Source organism: Coregonus lavaretus (genome assembly GCF_964263955.1).
Source record: "Coregonus lavaretus genome assembly, chromosome: 10".
Taxonomy (NCBI): domain Eukaryota; kingdom Metazoa; phylum Chordata; class Actinopteri; order Salmoniformes; family Salmonidae; genus Coregonus; species Coregonus lavaretus.
In genome coordinates, this window is record NC_139997.1 from 18,533,642 (window position 1) to 18,553,544 (window position 19,903).

The 19,903-nt window shown below is 45.2% G+C and overlaps 1 protein-coding gene across 1 annotated transcript in view; it reads left to right on the top strand.

Annotated features, from left to right (window-relative positions):
• LOC311135578 (unconventional myosin-VIIa-like) overlaps window positions 1-19,903 on the top strand; it is a gene marked incomplete at both ends in the record, with an annotated part of 62,942 nt that overhangs the window by 27,726 nt on the left and 15,313 nt on the right. The window contains 7 exons of the mRNA XM_084169588.1: window positions 1,213-1,383; window positions 10,973-11,071; window positions 13,026-13,153; window positions 15,798-15,924; window positions 16,130-16,249; window positions 18,836-19,009; window positions 19,222-19,449. Of these exons, the coding sequence (XP_084025714.1) occupies window positions 1,213-1,383; window positions 10,973-11,071; window positions 13,026-13,153; window positions 15,798-15,924; window positions 16,130-16,249; window positions 18,836-19,009; window positions 19,222-19,449 (1,047 nt within the window). The remainder of the gene's footprint in view (window positions 1-1,212; window positions 1,384-10,972; window positions 11,072-13,025; window positions 13,154-15,797; window positions 15,925-16,129; window positions 16,250-18,835; window positions 19,010-19,221; window positions 19,450-19,903) is intronic.

Genomic DNA, 19,903 nt, shown 5'->3' on the forward strand with positions numbered 1-19,903 from the left:
AACGCCAGGGTTGTGGGTTCGATTCCCACGGGGGGCCAGTATAAGAAAAAAGAAATGTATGCACTCACTAAACTGTAAGTCGCTCTGGATAAGAGCGTCTGCTAAATTACTAAAATGTCAAATGTACTTTGCTCCGTTCATCTTTCCCTCGATCCTGACTAATCTCCCAGTCCCTGCCGCTGAAAAACATCCCCACAGCATGATGCTGCCACCACCATGCTTCACCGTAGGGATTGTGCCAGGTTTCCTCCAGATGTGACTCTTGGCATTCAGGCCAAAGAGTTCAATCTTGGTTTCATCAGACCAGAGAATCTTGTATCTCATGGTCTGAGAGTCCTTTAGTTGCCTTTTGGCAAACTCCAAGCGGGCTGTCATGTGCCTTTTTCGGAGGAGTGGCTTCAGTCTGGCCACTCTACCATAAAGGCCTGATTGGTGAAGTGCTGCAGACTGGTTGTCCTTCTGGAAGGTTCTCCCATCTCCACAGAGGAACTCTGGAGCTATGTCAGAGTAACCATCGGGTTCTTGGTCACCTCCCTGACCAAGGCCCTTCTCCCCCGATTGCTCAGTTTGGCTGGGCGGCCAGCTCTAGGAAGAGTCTTGGTGGGTCCAAACTTCTTCCATTTAAGAATGATGGAGGCCACTGTGCTCTTGGGGACCTTCAATGCTGCAGAAATGTTTTGGTACCCTTCCCCAGATCTGTGCCTCGACACAATCCTGTCTCGGAGCTCTACGGACAATTCCTTCGACCTCATGGCTTGGTTTTTGCTCTGACATGCACTGTCAACTGTGAGACCTTATATAGACAGGTGTGTGCCTTTCCAAATCATATCCAATCTATTGAATTTACCACAGGTGGACTCCAATCAAGTTGTAGAAACATCTCAGGGATGATCAATGGAAACAGGATGCACCTGAGATCAATTTCGAGTCTCATAGCAAAGGGTCTGAATACTTATGTAAATAAGGTATTTCTGTTTTTTATTTTTCATAAATTAGCTAACATTTCTAAAAAACAGTTTTCACTTTGTTATTATGGGGTATTGTGTGTAGATTGATGAGGAAAAAATCAATTTACTACATTTTAGAATAAGGCTGTAACGTAACAAAATGTGGAAAAAGGGAAGTGGTCTGAATACTTTCCGAATGCACTGTAATTTCGCAATTTGGGCGAACAATCCCTTTAAAACCACTCCCAATCCCCCCATCCCCCAGGCAGCGCTGGCGGTGTGGATCACAGTGCTGAGGTTCATGGGGGACCTGCCCGAACCCAAGTACCACATCGCCATCAGTGATGGCTCGGAGAAGATCCCCGTCATGACCAAGATCTACGAGACACTGAGCAAGATGACCTACAAGAGAGAGCTACAGACCGTGGAAGGAGAGGTGAGGGAGGTGGGTGAAGAGGGGGTGGGTGGAGAAGGGGGGAGAGATGAGGACCTACAAGAGAGAGCTGAAGGAGCTCCAGACTGTGGGGGGAGAGGTGAGGGGGCACTCCGAAGTGAAGCCTCCCCTAGGTACAGATTCAGGATCAGTTTCCACTCCCCCAAACATAGTTGAGAGAGGGGATAGAATATTGGTGGGGAGAGTATGGGTGGGGGTTAAGGGAGGATAAATGAGTGAGAAAAGGAGAGAGAGAGTGGGGTGGGTAGAGAAGAGATGAAAGGGAGGACATGAGAAAATATGGTGTTGAGGAGTTGGGGGAGGAGTGTGAAAGGGTGCTTGTGATTTTCTTTCCGTCACTGAGCTAATTTTAGGTCTGCTGAGCGCAAACTTCCAGCGCATTTACTGTGAACACTGAGGTTGTATATGCTTTAAGATACAGTTTGAGGAGTTGTCAAGTAGGCTACTGTGGCTATTCGATCATAATGTAGGCCTACCAGAGTGGCCTACCATCAAAAACAATGGAGAAAATGCATCCCATAACATTTTAACATGGAAATAGCTGTTCTATCATTCAGCCTACAGTAGCAGCCAATGTGTGGTGTTCAGTATAGGCCTACATTCCATGATACTTTTGAGAAAAAAACATGCAGGGCTTGACATTAACCTGTTTATCCACTTGTCCTTCAGACAAGGAGGTGACTGAAAATGTTTTTGTGTTGTTTGATGCAAGAAACCACTTTACAAAATAAAATGCATTATTATTCCCATACCATTATTACAGAGAATCAGACAAATTATGCTACCCTCTGCCTATTGGCTACTTAGCTTATTCAAGCCTGTCTCAAAATACAACACTGCCCCTTTAAGACAAAAAAAAAGCTCTTTACCTTGTCTACAAATTTACATGTTTTGTGTTCTTGTAGGAAGCAATCACTCCCCTATTACTGACTACAAATGATCTATAACTGGGCTAATAACTCACTAACTAGCAAAGTATATGAACAAAATGTGTATATTGGCCTACTGCAGCTCTGATTGTTTATGCCGCACCGGTCTCTGTAGAGTACGGGCTGAGTAGTGCGTGTCAATGTAATAGAATCCTACTCTGATGCGTTCTGCCTACAACAAAGTCTCTTGCATAGTTCATTTTGTTTCGGTATGTTGCATTGAAAGTATTGCGTTGATTCGATCACAATTGCCACAGCAAAGGGAAAAGTTGATAGTGTTAACAGGGAAAACTCTAGAACAGTGGTCACCAACCTTTTCTGAGTCAAGATCACCTTGAGTCAAAATGCAAGCCTAGATCTACCACTCAGATTTTTTTTTTTACATGCCTAGGCAACATTAACCAATTAAAAACAGTACTGTAGCAATGACGTTTGTGCAGTAAACTATAGGCCCAATACATTATCACCGCATATTGGCTTTGCTTGAATTGCCCCGCCAATGCATTGTTGTTCAGGCCATTAAAAAATATATATATTTCAAAATTTGAGGTAGGCTATATGATCACACCGGTAATAGATTAGTTGTTGTATTACTTGTGAAGCATAGCTGAGTGAGCATACATTTAAGTAATTTGCTTTTTATTTGTATTTTACTGGGCTGATGGTGCCTGCATCTGATGGTCAGTCTCAGCGGAGAGAGAGAGCAGCAGACTGAGGGTCCGCCTCTTATCATCCCTCCGCTCTCCCTTTCCTCCACTGACACTGACCAAAAAGGGACACCGCCTTCCAGCTGATGGCGAAACCCAAGTCGGACCGCGTTATTTCGGCCTCATGCACAAATTCATGTTGTTACTCCTATGAACAGAGTGAAATATTCCTCTATATTAAAAAAGACCCAAGCCGCTAATAATAACAACAATGCAAGCCTATAGATACACTTTCCTACTCATTCATTAGTGCTGCAGTGCTTGTTGTAGCGCTGTGTGGAAATAGGAAGAACACTCATTTTATGGCTTATAAAAGTGTTGAATACAAAGTGTTGACAGTGCTGAGTAAGTGACAGTGCTGAGTAAGAACTTCAACATGAACTCCCTCATAAAAACAGCAGCTCTTTGCTGTATTCGTTGACAGTCTCTATTTATTGTTTTAAACGTTTTGAAATCTCACAGTATCAACTTTTCTGTAGCTTTTTTTTATGCCTGCGTCCTTACTGCAGACACGGTAATTTGAGCAATCTGATTGGCCAGCAGCATATAGTGCACTTGATTTGCTCTCTGGGCCTGCCGGGAAGGCAGAGTTTGTACCTTCAGACACATGAAAGGGTTCAAACCGTTCGCCTACCCGGCGTGCAGGGCAGCTGAATCGGGTGCATCTACTGTCAACAGCCAGAGATGAATAAAAAAAATAGGAACACAAGGCTTTATCGTTGTTTTTTAACAGAAATGTTTGCCGATGGACTAGGAATGCCTTGGAGATCGACCGGTTGGTGACCACTGCTCTAGAAAGTTGAGTGAAGTTCAATCTGGTGCTTCTCTCTGTGGGCTGATATTTCTGCCCGGCAGTCCCGGGAGCTGTGCAGCAGTCTCAGGGCAGCTTAGAGGGAACATTGCTTGTGAGGTATTCAATGTAAAATGGGACCGGAAGGGATGTGGTTTGGAGGGAGAACATAATAGGAAGGGTTTAAAGCCTAAGTTATACCTAACACAAATACACAACATAAGAATGCAATTAGCCAAGTAAAATAGTGTAGTTGAGTTGCTAATTGCGTTCTTGTTTTGTGTACTTGCCCAAGGTATAAATAAGGCTTAAGGCAGTGTTTTTCAACCCTCAATCAATCAATCAATTTTATTTTATATAGCCCTTCTTACATCAGCTAATATCTCGAAGTGCTGTACAGAAACCCAGCCTAAAACCCCAAACAGCTAGTAATGCAGGTGTAGAAGCACGGTGGCTAGGAAAAACTCCCTAGAAAGGCAAAACCTAGGAAGAAACCTAGAGAGGAACCAGGCTATGAGGGGTGGCCAGTCCTCTTCTGGCTGTGCCGGGTGGAGATTATAACAGAACCATGCCAAGATGTTCAAAAATGTTCATAAGTGACAAGCATGGTCAAATAATAATCAGGAATAAATCTCAGTTGGCTTTTCATAGCCGATCATTAGAGTTTAAAACAGCAGGTCTGGGACAGGTAGGGGTTCCATAACCGCAGGCAGAACAGTTTAAACTGGAATAGCAGCAAGGCCAGGCGGACTGGGGATAGCAAGGAGTCACCACGGCCGGTAGTCCCGACGTATGGTCCTAGGGCTCAGGTCTCTCAGTTGGCTTTTCATAGCCGATCATTTAGAGTTGAAAACAGCAGGTCTGGGACAGGTAGGGGTTTCGTAGCCGCAGGCAGAACAGTTGAAACTGGAATAGCAGCAAGGCCAGGCGGACTGGGGGCAGCAGGGTGTCATCATGCCCGGTAGTCCTGACGTATGGTCCTAGGGCTCAGGTTCTCAGAGAGAAAGAGAGAACGAGAGAATTAGAGAGAGCATACTTAAATTCACACAGGACACTGGATAAGACAGGAGAAGTACTCCAGGTATAACCAACTAACCCCAGCCCCCCGACACATAAACTACTGCAGCATAAATACTGGAGGCTGAGACAGGAGCGGTCCGGAGACACTGTGGCCCCATCCGAAGAAACCCCCGGACAGGGCCAAACAGGAAGGATATAACCCCACCCACTCCGCCAAAGCACAGCCCCCGCACCACTAGAGGGATATCCCCAACCACCAACTTACAATCCTGAGACAAGGCCGAGTATAGCCCACAGAGGTCTCCACCACAGCACAAACCAAGGGGGGGGGGGCGCCAACCCAGACAGGAAGATCACGTCAGTAACTCAACCCACTCAAGTGACGCACCCCTCCCAGGGACGGCATGAAAGAGCACCAGCAGGCCAGTGACTCAGCCCCTGCAACAGGGTTAGAGGCAGAGAACCCCAGTGGAGAGGGGAACCGGCCCGGCAGAGACAGCAAGGGCTGTTCGTTGCTCCAGCCTTTCCGTTCACCTTCACACTCCTGGGCCAGACTACACTCAATCATATGACCTACTGAAGAGATAAGTCTTCAGTAAAGACTTAAAGGTTGAGACCGAGTCTGCGTCTCTCACATGGGTAGGCAGACTGTTCCATAGAAATGGAGATCTATAGGAGAAAGCCCTGCCTCCCGCTGTTTGCTTAGAAATTCTAGGGACAATTAGGAGGCCTGCGTCTTGTGACCGTAGCGTACGTATTGGTATGTACGGCAGGACCAACTCGGAAAGATAGGTAGGAGCAAGCCCATGTAACGCTTTATAGGTTAACAGTAAAACCTTGAAATCAGCCCTTGCCTTAACAGGAAGCCAGTGTAGGGAAGCTAGCACTGGAGTAATATGATCAAATTTCTTGGTTCTAGTCAGGATTCTAGCAGCCGTATTTAGCACTAACTGAAGTTTATTTAGTGCTTTATCCGGGTAGCCGGAAAATAGAGCATTGCAGTAGTCTAATCTAGAAGTAACAAATGCATGGATTAATTTTTCTGCATCATTTTTGGACAGAAAATTTCTGATTTTTGCAATGTTACGTAGATGGAAAAAAGCTGTCCTTGAAACAGTCTTGATATGTTCGTCAAAAGAGAGATCAGGGTCAAGAGTAACGCCTAGGTCCTTCACAGTTTTATTTGAGACGACTTTACAACCATCAAGATGAATTGTCAGATTTAACAGAAGATCTCTTTGTTTCTTGGGACCTAGAACAAGCATCTCTGTTTTGTCCGAGTTTAAAAGTAAAAAGTTTTCAGCCATCCACTTCCTTATGTCTGAAACACAGGCTTCTAGCGAGGGCAATTTTGGGGCTTCACCATGCTTCATTGAAATGTACAGCTGTGTGTCATCCGCATAGCAGTGAAAGTTAACATTATGTTTTCGAATAACATCCCCAAGAGGTAAAATATATAGTGAAAACAATAGTGGTCCTAAAACGGAACCTTGAGGAACACCGAAATGTACAGTTGATTTGTCGGAGGACAGACCATTCACAGAGACAAACTGATATCTTTCCGACAGGTAGGATCTAAACCAGGCCAGAACTTGTCCGTGTAGACCAATTTGGGTTTCCAGTCTCTCCAAAAGAATGTGGTGATCGATGGTGTCAAAGGCAGCACTAAGGTCTAGTAGCACGAGGACAGATGCAGAGCCTCGGTCTGACGCCATTAAAAGGTCATTTACCACCTTCACAAGTGCAGTCTCAGTGCTATGATGGGGTCTAAAACCAGACTGAAGCATTTCGTATACATTGTTTGTCTTCAGAAAGGCAGTGAGTTGCTGCGCAACAGCTTTTTCTAAAATTTTTGAGAGGAATGGAAGATTCGATATAGGCCGATAGTTTTTTATATTTTCCGGGTCAAGGTTTGGCTTTTTCAAGAGAGGCTTTATCACTGCCACTTTTAGTGAGTTTGGTACACATCCGGTGGATAGAGAGCTGTTTATTATGTTCAACATAGGAGGGCCAAGCACAGGAAGCAGCTCCTTCAGCAGTTTAGTAGGAATAGGATCCAGTATGCAGCTTGAAGGTTTAGAGGCCATGATTATTTTCATCATTGTGTCAAGAGATATAGTATTAAAACACTTAAGTGTCTCTCCCGATCCCAGGCCCTCGCAGAGCTGTGCAGATCCAGGACAGCTAAGCCCTGGAGGAATACGCAGATTCAAAGAGGAGTCCGTAATTTGCTTTCTAATGGTCATGATCTTTTCCTCAAAGAAGTTCATGAATTTATCACTGCTGAAGTGAAAACCATCCTCTCTTGGGGAATGCTGCTTTTTAGTTAGCTTTGCAACAGTATCAAAAAGAAATTTTGGATTGTTCTTATTTTCCTCGATTAATTTGGAAAAGTAGGATGATCGAGCAGCAGTGAGGGCTCTTCGGTACTGCACGGTACTGTCTTTCCAAGCTAGTCGGAAGACTTCCAGTTTGGTGTGGCGCCATTTCCGTTCCAATTTCCTGGAAGCTTGCTTCAAAGCTCGGGTATTTTCTGTATACCAGGGAGCTAGTTTCTTATGACAAATGTTTTTCGTTTTTAGGGGTGCAACTGCATCTAGGGTATTGCGCAAGGTTAAATTTAGTTCCTCAGTTAAGTGGTTAACTGATTTTTGTCCTCTGACGTCCTTGGGTAGGCAGAAGGAGTCTGGAAGGGCATCAATGAATTTTTGTGTTGTCTGAGAATTTATAGCACGACTTTTGATGCTCCTTGGTTGGGGTCTGAGCAGATTATTTGTTGCGATTGCAAACGTAATAAAATGGTGGTCCGATAGTCCAGGATTTTGTGGAAAAACATTAAGATCTACAACATTTATTCCATGGGACAAAACTAGGTCCAGAGTATGACTGTGGCAGTGAGTAGGTCCAGAGACATGTTGGACAAAACCCACTGAGTCGATAATGGCTCCGAAGGACTTTTGGAGTGGGTCTGTGGACTTCTCCATGTGAATATTAAAATCACCAAAAATTAGAATATGATCTGCTATGACTACAAGGTCTGATAGGAATTCAGGAAACTCAGAGAGGAACGCTGTATATGGCCCAGGAGGCCTGTAAACAGTAGCTATAAAAAGTGATTGAGTAGGCTGCATAGATTTCATGACTAGAAGCTCGAAAGATGAAAACGTCATTTTTTTTTTTGTAAATTGAAATTTGCTATCGTAAATGTTAGCAACACCTCCGCCTTTGCGGGATGCACGGGGAATATGGTCACTAGTGTAACCAGGAGGTGAGGCCTCATTTAACACAGCAAATTCATCAGGCTTAAGCCATGTTTCAGTCAGGCCAATCACATCAAGATTATGATCAGTGATTAGTTCATTGACTATGACTGCCTTTGAAGTGAGGGATCTAACATTAAGTAACCCTATTTTGAGATGTGAGGTATCACGATCTCTTTCAATAATGGCAGGAATGGAGGAGGTCTTTATCCTAATAAGATTGCTAGGGTGAACACCACCATGTTTAGTTTTGCCCAACCTAGGTCGAGGCACAGACACAGTCTCAATGGGTATGGCTGAGCTGACTACACTGACTATGCTATTGGCAGACTCCACTAAGCTGGCAGGTTGGCTAACAGCCTGCTGCCTGGCCTGCACCCTATTTCACTGTGGGGCTAAAGGAGTTAGAGCCCTATCTATGTTGGTAGATAAGAGGAGAGCACCCCTCCAGCTAGGATGGAGTCCGTCACTCCTCAGCAGGTCAGGCTTGATCCTGTTTGTGGGTGAGTCCCAGAAAGAGGGCCAATTATCCACAAATGTTATCTTTTGGGAGGGGCAGAAAACAGTTTTCAACCAGCGATTAAGTGCTGAGACTCTGCTGTAGAGCTCGTCACTTCCCCTAACTGGGAGGGGGCCAGAGACAATTACTCGATGCCGACACATCTTTCTAGCTGATTTACACGCTGAAGCTATGTTGCACTTGGTGACCTCTGACTGTTTCATCCTAACATCGTTGGTGCCGACGTGGATAACAATATCTCTATACTCTCTACACTCGCCAGTTTTAGCTTTAGCCAGCACCATCTTTAGATTAGCCTTAACGTCGGTAGCCCTGCCCCCTGGTAAACAGTGTATGATCGCTGGGTGATTCGTTTTAAGTCTAATACTGCGGGTAATGGAGTCGCCAATGACTAGGGTTTTCAATTTGTCAGAGCTAATGGTGGGAGCCTTCGGCGTCTCAGACCCCGTAACGGGAGGAGTAGAGACTAGAGAAGACTCAGACTCAGACTCCGACTCGCTACATAATGGGGAAAACCGGTTGAAGGTTTCTGTCGGCTGAATGAGCGACACCGGTTGAGCATTCCAACAGTATTTCCCTCCAGAAGCCATGAGAAAGTTGTCCGGCTGCAGGGACTGTGCGGGGGGAGTTATACTAACGTTACTGTCTGTACTTACTGGTGGCACAGACGCTGTTTCTTCCTTTCCTACACTGATAATACTCTTGCCTAACGATTGCGTCTGAAGCTGGGCTTGTAGCACAGCTATTCTCGCCGTAAGGCGAGAATTCTCCTGTATATTATGAGTACAGCGACTGCAATTAAAAGACATCATGTTAATGTTACTACTTAGCTTCGGCTGTTGAAGATGTTGATGAGCCATGTCCAGATAAAGCGTCCGGAGTGAAAAAGTTGAATAAGGGAAAAAAGTTGCGATGGAAAAACGGAAAATAACGTAAAGTTGGCAGCTAAAACGCACAGGAAAATGACTCTTCTGTCTCGGGATAAACGTCCGGGGTGAAAAAGTTTAACGAAAAAAGATGAGTGAGGACAGAACTAAAAAGTTGGTAAATTTGTTGAACACAGAGATTGATTAAACGTTTATTAAAAGTAAAACGTGAAATAGTTTGGCAGGTAGCCAAGTAGCAACAAACAGCAGAGCAGCACGGAGACAATGCGGAAGCGAGACGGAAGTCACGTGTCACTGAAATGACTTGAGCTCACTGCCACACGGAGCACCTGAAAATAATACTCAACTTCAGAAACCCTTTCTCTTGTGCAGTCATGCACAAGTCCTTTCCCAACTCTTGTGCAACCCTGGTCCTAGGGATCCAAAGGGGTGTAAATTTTTGTTTTGCCCTAGCACTCAGACATCTAATTCAACTAATCAACTTATCAAGCCTTTGATTACTGGAATCATTATTGGAATGTGTTAGTGCTAGGGCAAAAATAAAACTGTGCACCCCTTTGGGTCCCCAGGACCAGGATTGAGAAACCCTGGCCTAAGGGAGCAGTTAAAGGTCAACTGCCCTTGAAAACCAACTTCTCCTTTTGAAAACAGACTATGTGGGATCCAGACACTGGCTCTTGCTATCTTGCCATAACAGATTTGGCAGAGAAATATCAGCTAAATATGATAGCCAGCTGCAGCTATCAACAAGCTATGCTAGCTAGCTGCTGTCAGTTTGGCTAAACACAAGGTCAGGCTTTAGCCTACACATAGAACTGAATTAGCTGACCATCTTGAGATGGCGTGTCAGTCAGGAGGGGAGAAGCCCTCAACTTCAAAACTTTGTTCTCTCCATAGCAAAACTAGCTTAGATTACCTCGCTGTACTCACTACTGCACTTCTTTGTTGTAATTGTAATGGCAAATACACACCCAAGAAGCACCCACATTAAACCACACCCCCAAGACAACTCTTGTTTGCCTTCAGTCATGGCCGCTAGCATTTCTTAATGAGCATTGATGAAAAACGAGGCAAAATCAGGAAGTGCAGTCGCACTTTAAGGAGATGAGAAGGTGGGTGTTGGTAGAATGGGTAGATTTTTTGTGTATGCTATCCAGGACACACACACACACACACACACACACACACACACACACACACACACACACACACACACACACACACACACACACACACACACACACACACACACACACACACACACACACACACACACACACACACACACACACACACACACACACACACACACACAGACACACACACACACACACACACACACACACACACACACACACACACACACACACACACACACACACACACACACAGACAGACAGACAGACAGACAGACAGACAACATAAAGCTCAACTACCCTCTCTCCCTCCCTCTTACAGAACAGCTCAATTGAAGGTGGTGGTGGGCAAAAGAAGAACAGTGTGAGACACAAGCTGGTCTCTCTCACCCTGAAGAGGAAGTCCAAGATCACTGAGGAGGTTTGTGTCTCATTATAGCTTTCATAATAATAATAGTATAAAAATAATAATGATAATACAGTTGAAGTCGGAAGTTTACATACACTTAGGTTGGAGTCATTAAAACTCGTTTATCAACCACTCCACAAAATTCTTGTTAACCAACTATAGTTTTGGCAAGTTGGTTAGGACATCTACTTTGTGTATGACACAAGTAATTTTTCCAACAATTATTTACAGACAGATTATTTCACTTATAATTCACTGTATCACAATTCCAGTGGGTCAGAAGTTTACATACACTAAGTTGACTGTGCCTTTAAACAGCTTGGAATATTACAGAAAATGATGTCATGGCTTTAGAAGCTTCTGATAGGCTAATTGACATCATTTGAGTCAATTGGAGGTGTACCTGTGGATGTATCTCAAGACCTACCTTCAAACTCAGTGCCTCTTTGCTTGACATCATGGGAAAATCAAAAGAAATCAGCCAAGACCTCAGAAAAAACATTGTACACCTCCACAAGTCTGGTTCATCCTTGGGAGCAATTTCCAAACGCCTGAAGGTACCACGTTCTTCTGTACAAACAATAGTACGCAAGTATGAACACCATGGGACCACGCAGCCGTCATACCGCTCAGGATGGAGACTCGTTCTGTCTCCTAGAGATGAACGTACTTTGGTGCGAAAAGTGCAAATCAATCCCAGAACAACAGCAAAGGACCTTGTGAAGATGCTGGAGGAAAAAGGTACAAAAGTATATATATCCCCAGTAAAACGAGTCCTATATCGACATAACCTGAAAGGCCACTCGGCAAGGAAGAAGCCACTGCTCCAAAACCGCCATAAAAAAGCCAGACTACGGTTTGCAACAGCACATGGGGACAAAGATCATACTTTTTGGAGAAATGTCCTCTGGTCTGATGCAACAAAAATAGAACTGTTTGGCCATAATGACCATTGTTATGTTTGGAAGAAAAGGGGGGATGCTTTCAAGCCGAAGAACACCATCCCAACCGTGAAGTACGGAGGTGGCAGCATCATGCTGTGGGGGTGCTTTGCTGCAGGAGGGACTGGTGCATTTCACAAAATAGATGGCATCATGTGGAAGGAAAATGATGTGGATATATTGAAGCAACATCTCAAGACATCAGTCAGGAAGTTAAAGCTTGGTCGCAAATGGGTCTTCCAAATGGACAATGACCCCAAGCATACTTCCAAAGTTGTGGCAAAATGGCTTAAGGACAACAAAGTCAAGGTATTGGAGTGGCCATCACAAAGCCCTGACCTCAATCCTATAGAACATTTGTGGGCAGAACTGAAAAGGCGTGTGCGAGCAAGGAGGCCTACAAACCTGACTCAGTTACACCAGCTCTGTCAGTAGGAATGGGCCAAAATTCACCCAACTTATTGTGGGAAGCTTGTGGAAGGCTACCCAAAACATTTGACCCAAGTTAAACAATTTAAAGGCAATGCCACCAAATACTAATTGAGTGTACGTAAACTTCTGACCCACTGGGAATGTGATGAAAGAAATAAAAGCTGAAATAAATCATTCTCTCTACTATTTTTCTGACATTTCACATTCTTAAAATAAAGTGGTGATCCTACTTGGATTAAATGTCAGGAATTGTGAAAAACTGAGTTTAAATGTATTTGGCTAAGGTGTATGTAAACTTCCGACTTCAACTGTATATGCCAGTTAGCAGCACCATGCTCTTACCAACTGAGCCACACAATCCCCAAAATAGTGGGTTGGACCAACATTCTTGTTACTGCTTATGGATATGCCCATGTTAATATTTGACAGATTATATGGGTACTCTGATTGGTTATGGGATTGTTCAGCATCTGTGGGAACCCCCCGTTGCCAACTCAGCATTTACCAATACCAATATCCAACTGACTGAATGGAAGTAATCACTAATGACATGTCTGTTCCCTGTTGGCCCCGCCTCCTCTTCTCCCCTATAGGTGACCCGGCATTTGACGGACGGCGATTACAGCCTACGGGGAAACAGCATGCTGGAGGACCGGCCCACCTCCAACCTGGAGAAGCTGCACTTCATCATCGGCAACGGCATCCTAAGGCCCGCCCTCAGGTGACCTACGACCCTTTGACTTATTCTACCAATTACTCTGAAGTATTTTTCTTGACTTTCTTAATCTGTTCTCTCCATGCCTCCCCTCCTTCATTGATGATCTAAGCTTCCACCATATTGCTTGGATGTTGGCCCACCACCTTAAGCGCAACCTCAACAAAACGGAGCTGCTCTTCCTCCCGGGGAAGGCCTGTCCGCTCCGAGACCTCTCCATCACAGTTGACAACTCCACAGTGCCTCTTGCCGTGACCCTGGACAACACCATGTCATTCTCTGCAAACATCAAAGCAGATACCCGTAGCACTGACGTCTGTAGCCATGAAGTGCTTTGAATAGCTGGTCATGGCTCACATCAACACCGTTTTCCCAGAAACCCTAGACCCACTCCAATTTGCATACCGCCCCAACATATCCACAGATGATGCAATCTCTATTGCACTCCACACTGCCCTTTCCCACCTGGACAAGAGGAACACCTACGTGAGAATGCTATTAATTGACTACAGCTCAGCATTCAACACCATAGTGCCCTCAAAGCTCATCACTAAGCTAAGGATCCTGGGACTAAACACCTCCCTCTGCAACTGGATCCTGGACTTCCTGACAGGCTGCCCCCAGGTGTGTAAGGGTAGGTATCAACACATCTGCCACACTGATCCTCAACACGGGGGCCCCTCAGGGGTGCGTGCTTAGTCCCCTCCTGTACTCCCTGTTCACCCATGACTGCATGGCCAGGCACGACTCCAACACCATCATTAAGTTTGCCGACGACACAACAGTGGTAGGCCTGATCACTGACAACGATGAGACAGCCTATAGGGAGGAGGTCAGAGACCTGGCCGTGTGGTGCCAGGACAACAACCTCTCCCTCAACGTGACCAAGACAAAGGAGATGATTGTGGACTACTTGAAAAAAAAGAGGACTGAGCACGCCCCCATTCTCATCAACAGGGCTGTAGTGGAACAGGTTGAGAGCTTCAAGTTCCTTGGTGTCCACATCACCAACGAACTATCATGGTCCAAACACACCAAGACAGTCGTGAAGAGGGCACGACAAAGCCTATTCCCCCTCAGGAGACTGAAAAGATTTGGCATGGGTCCTCAGATCCTCCAAAAATTATACAGCTGCACCATCAAGAGCATCCTGACTGGTTGCATCACCGCCTGGTATGGCAACTGTTCGGCCTCCGACCGCAAGGCACTACAGAGGGTAGTGCGTACGGCCCAGTACATCACTGGGGCCAAGCTTCCTGCCATCCAGGACCTCTATACCAGGCGGTGTCAGAGGAAGGCCCTCAAAATTGTCAAAGACTCCAGCCACCCTAGTCATAGACTGTTCTCTCTGCTACCGCATGGCAAGCGGTACCGGAGTGCCAAGTCTAGGTCCAAAAGACTTCTCAACAGCTTCTACCCCCAAGCCATAAGACTCCTGAACAGCTAATCATGGCTACCCGGACTATTTGCACTGCCCCCCCACCCCATCTTTTTACGCTGCTGCTACTCTGTTAATTATTTATGCATAGTGACTTTAACTCTACCCACATGTACATATTACTTCAACTACCTCAACTAGCCGGTGCCCCCGCACATTGACTCTGCACCAGTACCCCCCTGTATATATAGCCTCCCTACTGTTATTATATTTTACTTCTGCTCTTTTTTTCTCAACACTTTTTTGTTGTTTTATTTTACTTTTTTATAAAAAATTAATTTCATCTGTTGGTTAAGGGCTGTAAGTAAGCATTTCACTGTAATGTCTGCACCTGTTGTATTCGGCGCATGTGGCCAATAAAATGTGATTAGATTTTTTACTCGCTCCTGCAGGTTCATGCTCTACAACATCCGTAGAGTACGACCTTTCCTCACACAGGAAGCGGCGCAGGTCCTAATCCATGCACTTGTCATCTCCTGTCTAGACTACTACAACTCTCTGTTGGCTCCCCGCTTGTGCCATCAAACCGCTGCAATTTATCCAGAACGCTGCAGCCCACCTGTTGTTCAACCTTCCAAAGTTCTCCCGTGTCACCCGGCTCCTCCGCACACTCCACTGGCTTTGAGTCGAAGCTCACATCATCTTCAAGACCCTGGTGCTTGCCTACGGAGCAACAAGGGAACTGCCCCTCCCTACCTTCAGGCTATGCTCAAACCCTACACCCCAGCCCGAGCACTCCGTTCTGCCACCTCTGGTATCTTGGCCCTCCCACCCCTACAGGAAGGCAGCTACCCCAATAGTCAGGACAGCGTCAGGACAGCGGAGTCCCTGCCCATCTTCCGAAAATGTCTGAAACCCTACCTCTTTGAAGAGTACAGTATCTTAAATAACTCCCACTGAGTTTTTTGCTAGTATCTCAGACTACTACATTTGTCATATGTTATTGTCTCACCTAGCTACAGTATTTTAAGATGAATGCACTAATTGTAAGTCGCTCTGGATAAGAGCATCTGCTAAATTACGTAAATGTAATTGTTTTCACCTGTCACAAAAAATAATTTGAACATGTATTCTAAGTGGTATGCTAGTTTGAATATGGGGACATCTAACCATCATACATTTTTTTCCTGGTTCTGACTTGAGATTGGCTTGTTTTCGCTGCTCGTGATCTGACGGTGGCTGTGATTGGCTGGCTGTTGTGTCCATTACCAGGGATGAGATCTACTGTCAGATCTGCAAGCAGCTGACCCAGAACCCATATAAGAGTAGCCATGCACGTGGCTGGATCCTGCTCTCCCTCTGCGCTGGCTGCTTCGCTCCCTCTGAGAAGTTTGTCAAAGTAAGACCCTCGTATTTTTGATAACACACACACAGCATATACACACATGAGTGCATACATGTATGCGAACACACACACAGACACCCCTCATTTGTCTGGGCCTAGTCCTGTTGAATTCGAAGTGGATCCACTGAATGTGCCCCAGAATGTCTCATTGGTGTTAACACCCCCCCACACACACACACACTTCCTCTCTCTCCTTCAGTATTTGCGTACGTTCATGATCAGTGGTCCGCCGGGCTACGCTCCATACTGCGAGGAGAGGTTGAGGAGGACCTTTGTGAACTGCACCAGGACCCAGCCACCATCTTGGCTCGAGCTGCAGGTATGCACAGATCTAGTATCAGTGAACCATGGTGGCAGTTCTAAACCGTATTATTAGGTGGAAAATGCTAAACTGAAATCAGTGTCTAGGGGCAACTTCTTCCCACTTGCGTGTCTGCCATTATTCCTCTACCATCATACTCTGCTTTCTACTGCTATGATGATGAGTAAATTTGTCTGAGACCTAAAGACTTGCATTAGCAGCCCATGATAATGGCTTAGGGTGGAGGGCGCAAGTTTTTTTGGGTTTGGACTGATTTGTTCATCAAAATGTATTTGCAGGCCAGAAAAAATGCAGTTATTACAAGATACAGTTGCTGCCAAATACATTGGCACCCTTGCACTTAAATGATTCGCTATTTCTTCAAAAATGTGTTGAAATTTAAATTCAACTCTTGGTCACCACACCTTGTTATTGGATTTTCTACATTGCAGAAGCAATAAAAAATGTGTAGCTTAAGTTTACCATTTTAATTTAGAAAATAAAGACAAATGGCATGGACAAAATTATTGGCACCCCGGAGGTAGGACCTGGTTGCACAGCCTTTGGCCAAGATAACTGCTGACAAACGGCGACTTTTCAGCAGCAAACTGCTCTAATTCTTCAATTTTTGAGGGGTGCCCTCCACCAACTGCTGTTTTCAGATATCTCCATTGGTTTTGGATGTGATTCAGATCTGGACTCTTCGCTGGTCACTCCAGAACAGTCCGGCATTGCTTCTTGAACCATTCCTGGGTGCTTTTTGATGTGCTGCTGGAAGACCCACAACCTAAAAAAAAAAAAAAAAACATTGGTTCTGCAATGTTGAAAATCTAATATCAATTTAAACCTAATTTAGAAGAAATAGAGAATTATTTAAGAAAAGTGCAAAGGCGCCCATATTTCTTGCCGCAACTGTATATACAGTGAGGGAAAAAAGTATTTGATCCCCTGCTGATTTTGTACGTTTGCCCACTGACAAAGAAATGATCAGTCTATAATTTTAATGGTAGGTTTATTTTAACAGTGAGAGACAGAATAACAACAAAAAAATCCAGAAAAACGCTTGTCAAAAATGTTATAAATTGATTTGCATTTTAATGAGGGAAATAAGTATTTGACCCCCTCTCAATCAGAAAGATTTCTGGCTCCCAGGTGTCTTTTATACAGGTAACGAGCTGAGATTAGGAGCACACTCTTAAAGGGAGTGCTCCTAATCTCAGTTTGTTACCTGTATAAAAGACAACTGTCCACAGAAGCAATCAATCAATCAGATTCCAAACTCTCCACCATGGCCAAGACCAAAGAGCTCTCCAAGGATATCAGGGACAAGATTGCAGACCTACACAAGGCTGGAATGGGCTACAAGACCATCGCCAAGCAGCTTGGTGAGAAGGTGACAACAGTTGGTGCGATTATTCGCAAATGGAAGAAACACAAAATAACTGTCAATCTCCCTCGGCCTGGGGCTCCATGCAAGATCTCACGTCGTGGAGTTGCAATGATCATGAGAACGGTGAGGAATCAGCCCAGAACTATACGGGAGGATCTTGTCAATGATCTCAAGGCAGCTGGGACCATAGTCACCAAGAAAACAATTAGTAACACACTACACCGTGAAGGACTGAAATCCTGCAGCGCCCGCAAGGTCCCCCTGCTCAAGAAAGCACATATACATGCCCGTCTGAACATCTGAATGATTCAGAGGAGAACCCTGTGAAAGTGTTGTGGTCAGATGAGACCAAAATGGAGCTCTTTGGCATCAACTCAACTCGCCGTGTTTGGAGGAGGAGGAATGCTGCCTATGACCCCAAGAACACCATCCCCACCGTCAAACATGGAGGTGGAAACATTATGCTTTGGGGGTGTTTTTCTGCTAAGGGGACAGGACAACTTCACCGCATCAAAGGGACGATGGACGGGGCCATGTACCGTCAAATCTTGGGTGAGATCCTCCTTCCCTCAGCCAGGGCATTTAAAATGGGTCGTGGATGGGTATTCCAGCATGACAATGACCCAAAACACACGGCCAAGGCAACAAAGGAGTGGCTCAAGAAGAAGCTCATTAAGGTCCTGGAGTGGCCTAGCCAGTCTCCAGACCTTAATCCCATAGAAAATCTGTGGAGGGAGCTGAAGGTTCGAGTTGCCAAACGTCAGCCTCAAAACCTTAATGACTTGGAGAAGATCTGCAAAGAGGAGTGGGACAAAATCCCTCCTGAGATGTTTGCAAACCTGGTGGCCAACTACAAGAAAAGTCTGACCTCTGTGATTGCCAACAAGGGTTTTGCCACCAAGTACTAAGTCATGTTTTGCAGAGGGGTCAAATACTTATTTTCCCTCATTAAAATGCAAATCAATTTATAACATTTTTGACATGCGTTTTTCTGGATTTTTTTGTTGTTATTCTGTCTCTCACTGTTCAAATAAACCTACCATTAAAATTATAGACTGATAATTTCTTTGTCAGTGGGCAAACGTACCAAATCAGCAGGGGATCAAATACTTTTTTCCCTCACTGTAGGTAATTATTACATACTTACTATCTGGTTTTAGACATTCAAGTGTAGCCTTTTTTTTAAATAAAAAATTATCCCCTCCCCCTCTCAGGCCACTAAGTCGAAGAAGCCCATCATGTTGCCGGTGACCTTCATGGATGGCACCACTAAGACCCTGCTGACCGACTCAGCCACCACAGCCAGCGAGCTGTGTAATTCCCTGGCGGACAAGATCAGCCTCCAAGACCGCTTCGGTTTCTCCCTCTATATCGCCCTGTTTGACAAGGTACTGGACTGGACCTCACTCGCTTCATCTGAGCGAGAGAAATGTGTAGATGTGTACACACACGCATGTATGCAAGCAGGGACACACTCACTCACTCTCACTTACTCACTAAGTCACTCACACATACAGTCTCACAAACTTGTTTGAGAAGCTATCGAACCCACAACTATTAACAATGTTGAATGTCCATTCTTCCCCCTCTCTCCCCCCAGGTATCCTCATTGGGCAGCGGCAGCGACCATGTGATGGACGCCGTGTCGCAGTGCGAGCAGTATGCCAAGGAGCAGGGCGCCCAGGAGAGGAATGCTCCCTGGCGCCTTTTCTTCAGGAAGGAGATCTTCACACCCTGGCACAATCCTGGCGATGACAGCGTGGCCACCAACCTCATCTACCAGCAGACCGTCCGGGGAGTGAAGTTTGGCGAGTACCGCTGCGAGAGGGTGAGTGGAGGCAGAGGGATGAAGGCCTGTATGAGGAGGGAGGTGAGAGAGCACATTTGGGGAATTTCCACTCTCCCTCTCTCTCTTCTAGGTTGATGAATGATGTGAGATGGCGTTTTTATGTGATATTTATTTAATACTGATGTACATTGAACAAAAGTATAAACGCAACATGTAAAGGGTTGGTCCCATGTTTTATGAGCTGAAATAAAAGATCCTAGAAATGTTCCACAGGCACAAAAAGCTTATTTCCCTTAATTTTGTGCACACATTTGTATGTGAGCATTTCTCCTTTGCCAAGATAATCCATCCACCTGACAGGTGTGGCATATCAAAAAGCTGATTAAACAGCATGATCATTACACAGGTGCACCTTGAGGTGTGGTCCTCTGTAGCTCAATTGGTAGAGCATGGCGCTTGTAACGCCAGGGTAGTGGGTTCGATCCCCAGGACC